The 15893-nt window shown below is 24.0% G+C and overlaps 1 protein-coding gene and 3 pseudogenes across 1 annotated transcript, besides 3 other annotated features; all 4 read left to right on the forward strand.

The window, feature by feature from the left end:
- Positions 1–614: 614 nt before the first annotated feature.
- On the forward strand, positions 615–2482 carry PVVCY_1306970 (annotated as a pseudogene).
- Positions 615–2482: a sequence feature (PIR protein CIR protein, pseudogene).
- Positions 2483–5045: 2563 nt separating this feature from the next.
- PVVCY_1306980 lies at positions 5046–7729 on the forward strand (annotated as a pseudogene).
- Positions 5046–7729: a sequence feature (CIR protein PIR protein, pseudogene).
- A 1983-nt stretch (positions 7730–9712) lies between these two features.
- PVVCY_1306990 (PIR protein CIR protein) lies at positions 9713–11881 on the forward strand (the record flags this gene model as incomplete). Its single annotated transcript, XM_037634817.1, has 3 exons — positions 9713–9730; positions 9872–11518; positions 11609–11881. The coding sequence occupies 3 exons, from the start codon at positions 9713–9715 to the stop codon at positions 11879–11881; spliced, it is 1938 nt and encodes a 645-aa protein (XP_037490863.1).
- Positions 11882–13348: 1467 nt separating this feature from the next.
- On the forward strand, positions 13349–15417 carry PVVCY_1307000 (annotated as a pseudogene).
- Positions 13349–15417: a sequence feature (PIR protein CIR protein, pseudogene).
- Positions 15418–15893: the final 476 nt, after the last annotated feature.

Genomic DNA, 15893 nt, shown 5'->3' on the forward strand with positions numbered 1-15893 from the left:
GGTAAATAAAATGGTGTATTCATTATATATGGACTATCTACAAAATGTAATAAACTAACATATTTTGTATGTATTATAATTTAAATAAAGAATTTCTTTTATATCTATTAAAAATAATTCTAAAGGTTGAAATATGTAACAGCGAATAGTAACTAACACATATACATTAATGACATGTAAATGATGAGATAATATTCCTTTTAATAATCCTACTAATATTAAATTTCATATTTTTCTATATATTTACTGTATATAATAATGGGAACATCTATATTAAAACACACACTACACTTGCTTCATATATGTGTGAAAAAATATAAATATAAGATATATACTTATTTAAATTGATAATATAATGTAACAATTTTGTTTTTATTAATAATCATTATATTTCATATATGCATTATATATATAATCCAAAATGTTTTAGGCATGTTTAATTTAGTAATGTTATTGCATTATTATTTGATATTAGTTTATATTTTAAAAATATAAGTTTAAATGTATATAATAATTATATATAGAAGACAATTATATCAAATATTATAAAATATTATATATATTAACAAATATGATATCCCATAGCCTGTTGATTAAAACAATATACTGTTATAATGAACAAAGATGTGGTAAATACAATTTTTTTAAATAAAAATGTTTCCTTTTATATTTATGAATATTATAATACCTATAAATTATCATTAATTTCATTTTAATAATAATTTTATTAACACGTGTTTTTATTAAATTAAAAAAATTTTTTTAGTGCAATTTATTTATTAATGTTGACAAGCTTTTTATCGAGGGAAATGTCAAAGAAGATGCATTTAATAGCTCATGTACAAATTTTTGTCCTGTAGGAGGATGTAATAATAATTATGATAGAATTGGTGCCTTATGCGAATATTTACTTACAGAATTACCAAAATTTGATAAAAAACAAAAGGGTAGTAATAATAATGTTAATCAGAATTATGAATATGTTTTTATGTGGCTAGCTGCCAAATTTCGTGAGATATCCCGTGATCCTTCCTTCAGTATAAGTGATTATTATGAGGATGTTATAGTTCAATCTGGAAGTAACTTTAATTGTTGGGACAAATTGGATAGTAAAAAATATTTGAAGGGTAGTAATCTTTCTATTATGTCTACATTTTATTATTTATTTCTGGATATATGTAAAGCACTTGTAGAAAATGAAATATCCAAATTAGATATAAACAAATTTAGGAAGATTGATTTTGAATGTTATAGAAGGTATAAATTAATTAACGATGAGCAAAATAAATGTGATCCATACATTCAATTATTGACTGATTTAAAAAAAACATATGATGAATATAGAATCTTAGCTATGAAGGAAGTTTTAAAAAAGATAGTGATTACAAATTTTTAACTTTTCGGAAATAACTAATAATGATAATCACCCAGAATTAAAATTTCAAAGTAATGGGTGTATACAATTGCATTTAATTTTTGGACAACCGCGCCAAAAACCTAAACCAAAAAACCCACCAAATGGCTCAGAAACTAAAAAGGAAAGCCAGCCATCAAATATTGGTAAAGAATTAGATTTTGAGAATATTAGAGATTATTCTGTAGAGATTTTCAAGAAATATAGTCCACTATTTAATCATGCCGCTACTAGGATTGACCATCACATACGCAATATGGTAACATCTAATTTTAATGATATGGTTGGTATAGGTGCCAAATATCTAAAAGGTATAGAAAAAGTAAAATTTCCAAAATTTCAGATTCTAGAACCAAATAATAAAGAAAAAGAATCTGAAAAATCAAAAAAAGAAAAAGTAAATCCTCCAACACCACCACAAACTACTGGAGGAACCACAGTATGTTCGGATAATATATTATCAAAGGTATTGAATGTCTCAGGATGTAATTTAATAGGATTAAATAGAAATATAACAAGATTGCTGTCATTTAAATTTGAAGGAAATAAAGTAGCTATTATAGCTCTCACAGTTGTTTCAATAACTATTGTTTTAGCAATTATGTATTGGGTAAATAGTAAAAAGTTTACTAAATAAAATATTTAAAAAATATATAAATCTACATAGTTTATGATATATAAAAAACAAATAATTATATATTTTTACTGTTTTTATATTAGTATTTATATTATGGATGTGGAAAACCCATGAAGAAGAAAAAAATGGGAAACAAAATTATAAATTTAGTTGATAAAAAAGGAAGGGAAAAGAGAATTATAAGCCCAATTGATCGGAAAAGGGGTGTAAAAACAAATATGGATTCAGATTATGAAGAAAAAACAACAATAGTTATTATAAATCCATATGATGAAAAAAATATATCAATACAAAGAATAAAACCCCCCTCTCTCAAAATAACATTATTAAATACATACAAACATATATATGTTAATCCTTCTCCATTTATTAACTTATTTTTTTTGTTAATTTTTTTTGTTTATAAAAGAAAATATAATTCTTTATATTAATAAGTTGAATAATAAATATGAACTCATATTTTATAATGCCAAAATTTATGTTAAATTTTTATAGTTTAGTAATATTGGGGGCCTGTAAATATTGGTTGAATATATGTAACATCACCATATTTTTAATATCTAAATAATCCCAAATACGCACCCCTAAAAGAGCATAGGCATTAATATGAAAGGGGACGCATAACATGCTTTCCATAAGTTATAATACTGCCACATAATTACTTCATATATATTAAATGCTGCGATATTATAACTTCCCATTTTATATTTTATTGCTAACATTTGGATAACAATATATATGAACCCATATCATCTATTATATAAGTCTTATTAACTCATAGCTATATTGGATCATGAATAACATAATATGTTTCTTTATTTGATGAAGCATATTATTTGTTCCATCATAATTTTGATTTAAATTATATTATACCAACTTAACTGTAATAATAAAACTATATATGTAGCAATAAATTATAATAAAAATCATTTAAAATATTCCTCTACATTACAATATATGTTCATATTAATGTGTGTACTTTTAAGCTTAATTAAACATATTACAATATATAATAGGTAATCATAAATATAGATGCATAAAATATCGATTGCGATTCGACAATACAACGATATCTATAAAAGATGTTTTATGCATCTAACATTTTTAATAATACAATAAAAGCTGAACTATATATACAATATTTTAAGTTTTATAACTTTGAGGTATAAATAAATAATATTTTAAAATAGTTCAAAAATAAATATAAGCTATTAATAAAATTTCATGTAGCATTTTGTTATAATAATTATAAATAATATAACAGGTAAAATTAGAGTTGTCATTATATCCCCTATACATATAATAAAATACTTTACTAATAAATAATATTGAAATATTGTTTTATTGGGGAGCTTTATATAATTAAACATTAATTTTATCGAAAAGGCGGATAATAACAAATTTTATTTGGACTAATAACATTTTTATTGGGTTATTATATATATACAAACTCTAAATATATAATTTAAATATATTGCTATTACGAAATAATATATATGTTCTAAAATGTTATACTTTAAAACAATGAAACAAGGGAAATTACAAATTGGTTTAATGTATTTTTATTAAGCGCATTATATATCTCATTGTAGTATACAATGCTATAACTGAAACAACAACAATAAAATTAGATTAATACATTATTAAATATGAACAAATATATTGTTTTTACTTGATACACCATATGGGTATAAATCCATTATATAAATTATTTAACGAGTGATAAGATTAAAATTGTATGCATACAAGATAAAATGAAAAATTATAACATTTATTTAAGCCTTAATATGGTAATATTAGAATCAGCATTGTCAAGTAAGATAACTTAAATTTTATTAATCATTCTATAATTCTACTGAGAATATATCTATTAAAACATACAATACATAATATATGCTTAGGTTATAGGTATAAATGTGTATTTAAAATAGTAACGCATTCTATATTTCTTCTCAAATTAATTAATTATTCTAACCAAAGTATTTATAGAATTTTTTAATTTAATTGTACGAAAAAATTACATTTATTTGCTTTATTGTTTAAAATACATTTCTTAATCATTTATATGCTAAATAGATAAAAAGAATGAAAAGGATAACATGCATTTTATAATACTAACTATTACTAAAAACTAATTTATATTCATGTTTTATTTTAATTGCAATACCTCAATTACCCTAATTTGTAGATTATACTTTTTTAATTTTAAAAAATAGATATGATATGCACTCAAAACTATTCATTAATTATATTTATAAATAAAGAAATGCTAACACATAAGAAATTTTATTACGCATTCTAAAATGAATTATAATTTACATATATTAATTAAGATAAATAAACATATTATATGCCATTTATTTAGAAAAAGAAAATATTAAATTTAAACACAAATTGTGTTTTATGTTTATTAGAAATAATATAAAAGGTGTAATATTTCAAATTGAATAATAACATATATCAATACATGACATTCAAATAATGAGATACGAATATATTTTTAACAATTATAGTAATAATACATTTCTAATTCTTTATATATTTATAATAATATAGAATTTCTGGCTTTGTTTCTATAAATATAGAAAATGTATAGTTTTCTTCTATGTACGAGCGTGTAATAATTAGGAGACATGCTTTATTTAAACTCATGAAAGATTACACAAAATTATATAATTGGCATATACCTGTTACTATTAAAAATAGTGATGTTGTGTATATTCTGTATTTTACATCTAAGACAAAATGTTTTAAACAGATCAAAATTTAAGATAATTAGGATATTTGTGGTAAAATAAAATATATCTTTGGTAATAATATTACACTATTATTCTATATTTAAATAATAAAAATAATAGGAATATGTTTGATTTATGATATTAACTATGCATATAATTTAAGTAGTTATATAACTTGTTTAGCATGTATATATGTTTTACATAAAATAGAAAATGATGTTAATTAATCTACAAATTAAAACATAACTCCATTGTGATGGGCGTGAAATCGGTAAATACATTTTTTTAGATAAAAATAATTTATTGTATTCCATGTTTTACATGAGCTATTAATTATTATTAATTTCATTTTAATAGATTGTTCGTTAATAAACATTTTATTATTTTTTAAAAAATGTTTTTTAGTGTAGTACATTTCGTGAAATTGATGAACTTTTTACCAACTATGAGACCAATGATGAACAATTTAACAATGGATATGGATCATATAATAATTATTGCCCTGTAAATAATGGGGGCAGAAAATGTGAAACGAATTATGAAAAACTGATTGCTATTTCTGGATATGCATATAAGGAATTAATTGAAAATAAGAATGTGGATCTAGAAAGTGAAAATGACCCAAGTGCTGATTTTTTGGTCATGTCATTGTCTAATATATTATATAAATTATCAAATGATCCGAATATATCTATAAAAGATGCATTTGAGAAACATTTAGGTAAAAATCTGGGGGGGATTCATAATTGGAGCATCTTACGTAATAAAAAATATTTTAATGATTCTAACATTGGTATTATGAATGGATTTTATTTTTTATTTCAGCAAATTTGTGAAACAATTAATAGATATAACAATCCTAATGCAAAAACATACGAACACACATACGATATTCAACAATTCTATATTATTTATCACACACTTTATAATTTTGTTAATCGTTGTGATCCGTATCTTCAATTATTTTATCATTTAAAAACAATATATGATGATATTATAAGTGGTGTTATTAAATTCGATGCCAATGACCAAGAATTAAATAATCAGCTTATAATGCTTTCATCGATAGATACAACCAAGTTGTTATCTGAATTCAATACTAAAGGATGCAAACAAGTGCATAAAAAGTTCGAAAAAAATATATCCAAGATTGCAAACAAGTCACAAGAGGAACAAGACGAACAAGAGGAACAAGACGACCAAAACGAATTAAGTAATTTAATCGAATTATTAGGTTCTGATGATGACGGTGATGATTTAGATTTAGATGAAGAAGAAGATGGTGATGACTTGCAAAATACCACACAAGGAACACCACCAGTACCTGAACCAGGGTCACAACAACGACCATCTGCACAATCACCGTCGGGGCAGGATTCATATACACAACCAATAAGCACAACCGCATCAACAGGTATAACAACACCAACGAGTACATCAACATCAATGACTACGGGATCTGGAACAAGTGCAACACCGTCAACAGACATACAAAATGGAGTAGTAAGTAATCCAAAAGATCAAAAAGAGGATACAAATAGTCAACAGACAAATCACGAGGATAAAAAAGTGAATCACAATGGTGATTCAGAAAATCCAGATACTAACCAAGGAGGTTCTGGTGATGAATCAGGTGGTGATGGAATTGGTGTGCCTGGAAGTTCAGAAGGTGGATCAGGTAGTGGATCAAGTAGTGACTCAAAGGTATCAGGGGATCAGGATGTAACGCATCCATCAGGAAAATCCACTGGAGGTTGGCTAGGAAATTGGGGAATGAGTTTCGATCTTACGGGTTATATGCCTAGTGTTTCCAGTATATATCAATCTTCAAATAATATTTTAACAAATACCGCTAATAAAATCACGAGTGCATATAATAGTGCTAAGGCCATTGCGCAAGATACTTATGGTACCGTTGTGTCCACTGTAAAAGATGCTTATGATAAAACTGTGAGCATTGCAAAAGATACTTATAGTGCAACTACTGATTATATTGGTAGTGTTGTTAATAGTGTAACTGACCAATTAAGTTCATTCGGTACTTTTCAATTAAGTGACGATCAATCTGGATTCAATAGTTTAGGGGGGTGGGGTGGATACATCTGATCCGTCACAACCCAAATCGCCACCTCCACTACAATCTCTACCATCATCTCCATCACCATCAATAACTTTACCGTTGTCTCCATCAGATCCCCAAAATCCATCATTGTCACAATCACAGGATCCATCACAAATTCCATCGCCGTCGCAGCTACATTCTAACCAAACACAAGATCAATTACAAATCACAGTTCAAAATGGTGCATCTAACACATTGCAGCAATCTGATTCACCCACTGGAACAGGAGGAGTTCAAACACCGACAATTACTAAATCTACATTACTAAGTTCGAGTACGGGTCCATCAAACACAGGGAATGGAAGCACCAATGGAAATGTTGTTAAAATGAACGAAAAAAAATCAATATGGTATATAGGATCCAATAAAAAATATGATACAATGGGTATGGGTATTATATTTATTTCAACATCCATTATTTTAGCAATTATGTATAAGGTAAATAATGTGCAACTATTAAATATATCATTTAAATATATTTTTGCCACTATATAATTACAAATATAAGAAATATATTATATTTTAACTCGTTTTTATTTTAGTATATATCATTTGGATCGGGAAAAAATTCGAAGAAAAAAAAAAGCATGAAAAGAGTTATAAAATTAGCTGATGGAAACAGAAAGACACAAATAATTATAAATTCATATGATAGGAGCAAACACCTAAAACCGGTTATAAATTCATTTGGTAGAAAAAAAGATCCATTATTAAATATATACAAACTTATGCAGGCAGATCCTATGCCATTTATTAATTTATTTTTTTTGTTAATTTTTTTTGTTTATAAAAGAAAATTAAATTATTTAGAATTATAAATTTAATTAATAATTTATTTTCGAAGTTATACATTTAATATTAATTCATATTTTATTAATTAATGCTTTGTTTTATTTGGGTTGAATTTTAGATTCTTCATACAATAAATTAATATTTTCATACTTGATATGTATATGAATTAAGAAATAAATAAATTATTTAAAACATAATACATTTTAAAATAATTAAAATGAACATATATAAGTATGTTTTATGATATATTTTGTTAGTAAATTTCCTAATAACTCCCGAAAGTTGTGTATATAGAATTATGTTATTATTCTAAAATATATAGATATAAATGAACAAAATATTGTATCAATAATTAGGCACAAAAATAATTTAAAATTATGGAAATATCATATGACTATTATATAAAAGTATATTTATAGGAATTATATGTTTTAATTAATTTATTTGAATTTTTTAATATTGTTTGTTATTATACATATATAAATTAATAAATATGTATGCTAAATATTTTATTCTAAAACAATGAAATAAGGAAACATTCTACATAGATTTAAGGTATTTATATTGAGTGCAATACTTGTAGCGTTGTAATATACAGTGAAATAACACCAGAAAATATGGTAACAATAGGTAAACATATTAAATGCGAATAAATCTATTATTTTATTTGATTCGGATACATGGATAAATATTATTTAGCTTATGAAAAGACTGAAAACGAATATATCACGAAAAATTAATTAGTATAATTTTTAGTTAAGCGTCTTTTAATGTAATAATATTAATATTAACACTACTAAGCTATATATTATTTATTCTAATAATAATTCTACAATTTTCCCTAAATATATAGTTTTTTATATCTAAATATAATAACGTTTTATTATAAATATATAATATATGCTTAGGATATAAACATAAATGTGTACTTAAAATGGTAACTCATATTATACTGCTTCTCAAATTAATTAATTGTTCAAACCCAACTATTAATAAGACTTTTAAATTAAAGGATAATATATTAAATTATATTTATTTTCTTTATTGTTTAAAATATCTTTTATAATTAATTATATATTAAATAGATAATAAGAATAAAAAGAATAATATACATTTTATATATACTAAATATTACCCCAAAACTAATTTATATTCATATTCATTTAATTGTAATAGCTCAATTAACTTAATTTGTATATTATATGTTTTAAATTTAAAAAATTAGATAAGATATGCACTCAAAACAATTCACTAATTATATTTATATATAAGAAATGTTAGCACATAAGCAAAGTTATTACATGTTCTAAAATGAATTATTAATTTATATATATTAATTAAGATAATTAAGCATATTATATATCATTTATTTAGAAAAAGAAAATATTAAATTATTTCTTAATATTAAATTTAAACACAAATTGTGTTTTATACTTATTAGAAATAATATAAAATGTGTAATATTTCACGTTTAATAATAACGTATATTAATATACGGCATTCAAATAATGAGATACAAATACATTTTTAACCGTTGTAATAATAATATATTTCTAATTCTTTATATATTTATAATAATATAAATTTGTGATTTCTTTACTATAAATCTAGAGAATACATAATTCTCTATATAAAAGTGTATAATGATTAGAAAATATGTTTTATTTAAACTCATGAAAGGTTACACAAAATTATACAATGAAGCTATTCCAATATTATTAAGAGTAGCGATACTTCGCATACGATAAAAATGTTTCAAACAAGTCACAAAATAAGGATGCTTATCTAAAATGCAATAAAAGCTAATATAAGTTTTATTTCATTATATTATTGTATATTTATTTAAAATTAATATTATTATTGAGAATAATACTAATAGTGCGTTTAACTATTGCCAATTTTATATATATGAATCGAGACATTGTTTAACTTATTTTGTTGCAGTATAAATATTTTATATAAAAACAATATGATATCAATTTACAAATTAAAAACAAAATTCCACTACAATGGAGGTCGACGAACTAGTAAATAACCTTATTTTAAAATAAAACATATATGTCCTTTATTTTATTGTTTTTGATTTGTCTACAAATCATATTAAATTTTATTTGAATAAATTTTTCATAAATGCATATTTTTATTAATTTTTATAAATATTTTCTTAGTGTGCGAAATTTATTGCAGCTGATAGGCTTATTGATGGTGAATATTATGACGATATGACGATAAATGAAATTATCAATGATCCAAATTATAATAAATATTGTTCTAATATTAAATGTGAAACAAATGTGGAACGTATTGGAGTTATGAGCGCGTATTTATATATGAAAACACAAGGAGTGGAAACTTCTGGTCATTATGATGAATTTTTTTTGATGTGGCTAAGCGACAAATTATTTGAGATAGCCAATGAAGACGACATTACTTTATATGAGGCTTATGAAAAATATTTAAAGAATAATATTATGGGTTTTATTTATTTGGATAATTTAGTTAAAAAAAAGGGCTTGGTAGAAGTTAATCTTAAGTATATGAACGAATTTTATAAGTTACTTAATTCTATATGTAAAGCAATTGCATATTATAGACAAAACTATGACGATATTAGTAAACTTATTAATTATTCTACCGAATGTTCTAATCAATATTTATCTCTTTACAAAAGTATTCCTAAATGTAGTTCATATCATCATTTGTTGGATAATTTAAAAGATATATATTATAATTTTAGAAACCCTGTTCATAAGGAAATTACAAACAAATATCCACATTTAGCAGGGGATCTTAAAACACTTACAAAGCCAAAAGGAGACGATGTATTTTTTGCGAATGATTCTAAAGCATTTGATTTTAGTGATCCAAAATGTAAACTCGAAACAAAAAAAAAAACTACCAAATCAAAAGAAACGACCCCCCCATCATCGCAATCATTGCCTGTATCATCTTCACAAGACAAAACTAAATTACAAGAACCTCAAAAATCAGGGGAAATCAATAAAAATGGACCAGACGATCCTAAAGGTAAACAAAATGGTTTAGACAGTAAAAAATTAAATGCGGGTGGTGGAGTCAATGATCCAAGAGTTCCAACTGGTGGAACTGACAATCCTGCATCAGGGGGATCCGGAACACCAAGTACACTACGAGAATCTATTGATTTGTGGTCACCATTTCGTGGATTCCTATTAAATGGAAAGGACTATTTTGATAAAGCTTCCTATTTTATTGAGCAAAGGATTAATGATGTTAAGGATCAAATCAGTGATACATATAATAACGCTGCGGCTAATTTAAAAAGTATTTACAGTGCATCTAATGATTATTTTAACAGCATTATTGATAATATAACTACCCAACTTAATCAAGTTTGGACTCCTAAATCAGGCAGCTCAGAAAATAACTTACCACAAAGTAGTGATCAATCAAAAAAAACTGGAGATTCACCACCACCTCAACCATCCGATCCACCAATAGGTTCACCAGCAGTTATATCGCCAAATCCATCGCAACAAAACCAATCATCTCCACAACCACAGTCTACCACGTCGATCCCTTCGAAAACCGATATATCTACTCAAAAAACAACTGCCCAAATAAATGATCAATTGTTAAAATCACCAATTTCTGACCCCATTTCGAAAAACCCCTGGAATATAATTCCAACTACATGGAATGGATCAGGGGATTGTACACCTAAAATAAATTTTATGAGTGCCACATTAGTGTGTTGCACTTCTGAGCAGTGTAGTTTAACTGGAGTTTCGGTTACACTTATTTTAATACCCATTATTTTATTAATTGCATATAAGGTAAATAATAATATAATTACTAAATACAACACTTATAAAGATTTTTCATTATTGTAAAATATTATATATTTCTCTATATTTTTATTTTAGTATTTATCATTTGGATCATCAAAAAAATCGGAAAAAAAAAACATGAAAAGAGTTATAAAATTAGCTGATGGAAAGAGAAAGACACAAATAATTATAAATTCATATGATAGGAACAAAGACCTAAAACCGGTTATAAATTCAGTTGGTAGAAAAAAAGATCCATTATTAAATATATACAAACTTATGCAGGCAGATCCTATACCATTTATTAATTTATTTTTTTTGTTAATTTTTTTTGTCTATAAAAGAAAAGAAAATTTTTTGGAATTATAAATTTAATTAATAACTTCTATTTTGGAATTAATATTCCATGAACCTTATTTTTAACCTCGATATAATTATTAAAAATTATAAATAAGTAAATTTGTTTATTACTATTATTATAGGTAAATGAATTCATAAGTATAATTAAAAAATATACTTATATAATTATAATATATATATAAAGATGATGTTGTTAGAATGGTTTACTTAATTTTCAATTATATATTTATTTATATAATTTTAAGAATAAAAACATTATTAAAATAATGAATGAATAAAAAATATAATAATTGCCACCCTTAAATCCTTGTTATATGCTACATACAATTGTTTTCTATAAATATTCAGTAAAAAATTATATATGAAATTTTCTAACATAGATACATAAGTATTTGTTTTATTGAATGAATGATAAATCAATAACATATAAGAGTGCATTATAAATGTATCAATGTTATATATTTTGTCAAATATACAATTGGGGATATACGGTTTTATATTATAAAAAATGGGATTGATGGAGAAGGAGTTAACGACTCAATTATATTAAATGTCTTTTATTATTCCATATTGTCACGTATTATATTACAGTATTTAATGAATTGCAACTTTTTAAATTTAAAATAGAATTATTTTATTTTAGGGTTTTTAATAAATTACTTGGATCATATACATTGATAACTATAGAAATAAAATATATATTATAAAATGAGCAATATATAACATTTATTGAACGTTTATCTAAATTTATGCATTAAAAGAGCAATTATATTATATTTTGTCCTCTCAAAATGTAATATAACAATCTAATTACACATATTTTTATGTTATACTATAAAATTTGCATCAATACTTATTTATGATTATATATTTAATATTTACTAAGTATTATTTTTAAAATGGTTTGTATTCAAAGACTTATTTAAGCTTAAAATGGCTCAATAATATGGTTTCCGTTCTAATTGTTATTTTAAACCATAGGAAAGATGCTCAAAATATATTATAAGATAACCCAATATGTTATATTTATAAATTGAAGTATATAGGATTAAAAATAAAGTTATTGAACACATTAAAATCAGGCATGAATTTATCTATATTAAATAAAAATAATATTGAAATTATGTATATGCAATTAGAAAATGGAGCATGTAACTTAATTTAAAAATACTATAATTTTAGAAAAATCTATATTATAAGAAACAGATATATAAAACTGTAATATATCGTATTAAATAACTATTTATATATTTTTAAGGATTATAGTAATAATACAATTTTTTGTATAAATGTATCATATACACATATGGCAAAAGTATATTAAGCAACTATCCATTTAAGGTAATTTAGATAATTGCCATAAAATAAGTATAACATATTTAACGAAATATAATTGCTATAAAAAGAGCTTAAATAGATACAGCAAATATTTACGTAATATATATAAATATTATTGTCCCTCATAATCTCCATATTATGGCAAATCCAAGTTATGATATTGAGGGTGTGGTATACAATTTTTTAAATAAAATATTATCTTCGCATGTGTTTTATATGTTGTATCGTTCATAAATTATATTAATTTTCATTTTATTAGCATTTATATTAATACTTTTTGTTGTTTAATTCGTAAAATATATTCGTAGTGTGAAGGAATTAAAAAGATTGACGATTGTTTACCAATAGGTATATCTACAGGAAGTGTTTGTTATAATGGCGATATACTCACTGATCACTGCCCTAAAAAGACAGAGAGTGCAATGAAACAATGTGACACAAATAAGGATACAATTAGTGCTGGGCTTATATGGTTGTTAATAACGTTCGAGAATCTTTGTGACCCTAGTAGTTTTGTAAGTGAAATGGGACAATATGGTGAATATGCTATTTTATGGTTAAGTTATAAAATTCAGCAATATGAAAATATAGAAACCACCACGTTAAAAGATTTCTATACTAACCATATAGAAACAAATTCCCATTATAATGATAAAATAAATTATAGTGATGAGACTTATAAAACTTTTATAAATAAAAAAATTAATTCGATGAATATGAGTATTAAAGAAATATCTAATTTTTATGAAGCATTAAAAATTTTATGTAAAATGTATAATGAAATTGAAGATGTAACGAAAAATTGCGAGAAATATTCGAAAGATGCTAAAGATTTTGTTAACAAATTTAAAAATCTTAATAATGATTCTAGTAACACAGAAGGAAGTTCACATAGAGCATTATTGTCTACATTATCAAATGATTATGATAATTTAAAAAATAATTACGGTAAAAATAAATCTTGCAATTTTCCAGATCTTCCAGCGATAAAAACACCACAACTTTCTGCACAAAGTTCTGGAAAATATTCTGTACAAAATATGGGACAGCCATCTTATAGTATTGAGGAAATGGTATGCAATTTTTTAACATAGTATTATATATAAGCAACATTAAAATTTATTTTAATAATCCATATTTCTAATAATTGCTTTTTTAGTGTAAATTTTTCGAGACTATATGGAAGGATTTCCCCGATACATTGGGCAATGATGGAAACTATAATTTTGATCGTGATAAAATTTGCGAAACCTATTGTGGTACAAATTGTTATAATTATTGTGAGGATGATAACGACAAAATTATGACTGGGTTTGTATCCCTTTTTAAAAAACTTCATGAGTTTAATTTGATTCAGAATGATGAACAAAGTAATATGAATATTGGCGAATATATTATAATATGGTTAATTTATATGTTAAAGCTAAAAGATAGTAACACCATCATGGATTTAAATGAAACATATGATAATTATGTAAATCAAAATGGGGGACATAGCTTGGTTTCAGGGTATAGTGAAGATTATTCTAGCATTATTAATAATCTTATAAATAATACGAAATATTTAATGAATCTGAATAAGGACACTATATCTAAATTTTATAATTTATTAAAATTATTATGTAGCATGTACAATGATATTAATATTAACCCAGCAGATTGCACCCAACATTATAAAAAAGCTAAAACATTTGGTGATGAATATCAAAAACTCCTTAATAGTAATGACACTAATGACAGTTCACATACAACATTATTGTCTAGTTTATCAACTGATTATGATAATTTTAAAAGTTATTGTAATGAAAAATGCAATGGTAGCAGTATTCCATCTCTTCCAACGACAAAAACAACACAAGTTTCGGTAGAAACTTCTACGCCAAGTCATGTACAAAATAATCCACACCTTTCTTTACAAGGTTCTGAGGTTACATCATCAAGCTCGTCGATAGCAAGCAAATTAATTCCAGCTTTATTGATATTTGCAATACCAATTTTCTTGGGAATTGCATATAAGGTAAATGATAAGAAATTTATAAATATAATATTCAAAATTATTTTCATTAAATATATGCAAACTTTAACATGATATGCTTCTTAACATTTTATTTTAGTATTCATTATTTGGATTTGATAAACAACTTCAAAGACAATATTTAAGAGAAAAAATAAAAAAAATAACGAAGAAAATGAATAATTATATATGATTCGAAGAACAGTGATTATTCCAGGAATAGTAATAATTATTTATATATGTTAAGTAACTGTCTATTTGGAAATAAGTAATTTTTGATAACAATTTTTGGATCTATAAGAATAATTAAATAATATAATCAATAAAATATAAATATATATGTGTAAATTATTTCATTTTTTCATATTTTTTGGATATTTTTTATGATGTGGGCTAGGTTTGATGTTGTGTATATGGAACCCATATTCTGGCTAGGGTTAAGTGCTATAATGAATTTAATTTTGTATAATTTTATTATGTATTAGTTTAGGGAATTGCTTTAAATACATATAGAAAATGAGTTATTAAAAATATGTATAGGGCAAATTATAATAATTGGATTTCATGTTAATATAACTTAATGGTAAATGTGGTGAACTATGTATTTTTTATATTTATTGTTAATTTGTGGTTAATGGTTTATGGCCCAATCGATAAAATCTCGGAATC

Source organism: Plasmodium vinckei (genome assembly GCF_900681995.1).
Source record: "Plasmodium vinckei vinckei genome assembly, chromosome: PVVCY_13".
NCBI lineage: Eukaryota > Apicomplexa > Aconoidasida > Haemosporida > Plasmodiidae > Plasmodium > Plasmodium vinckei.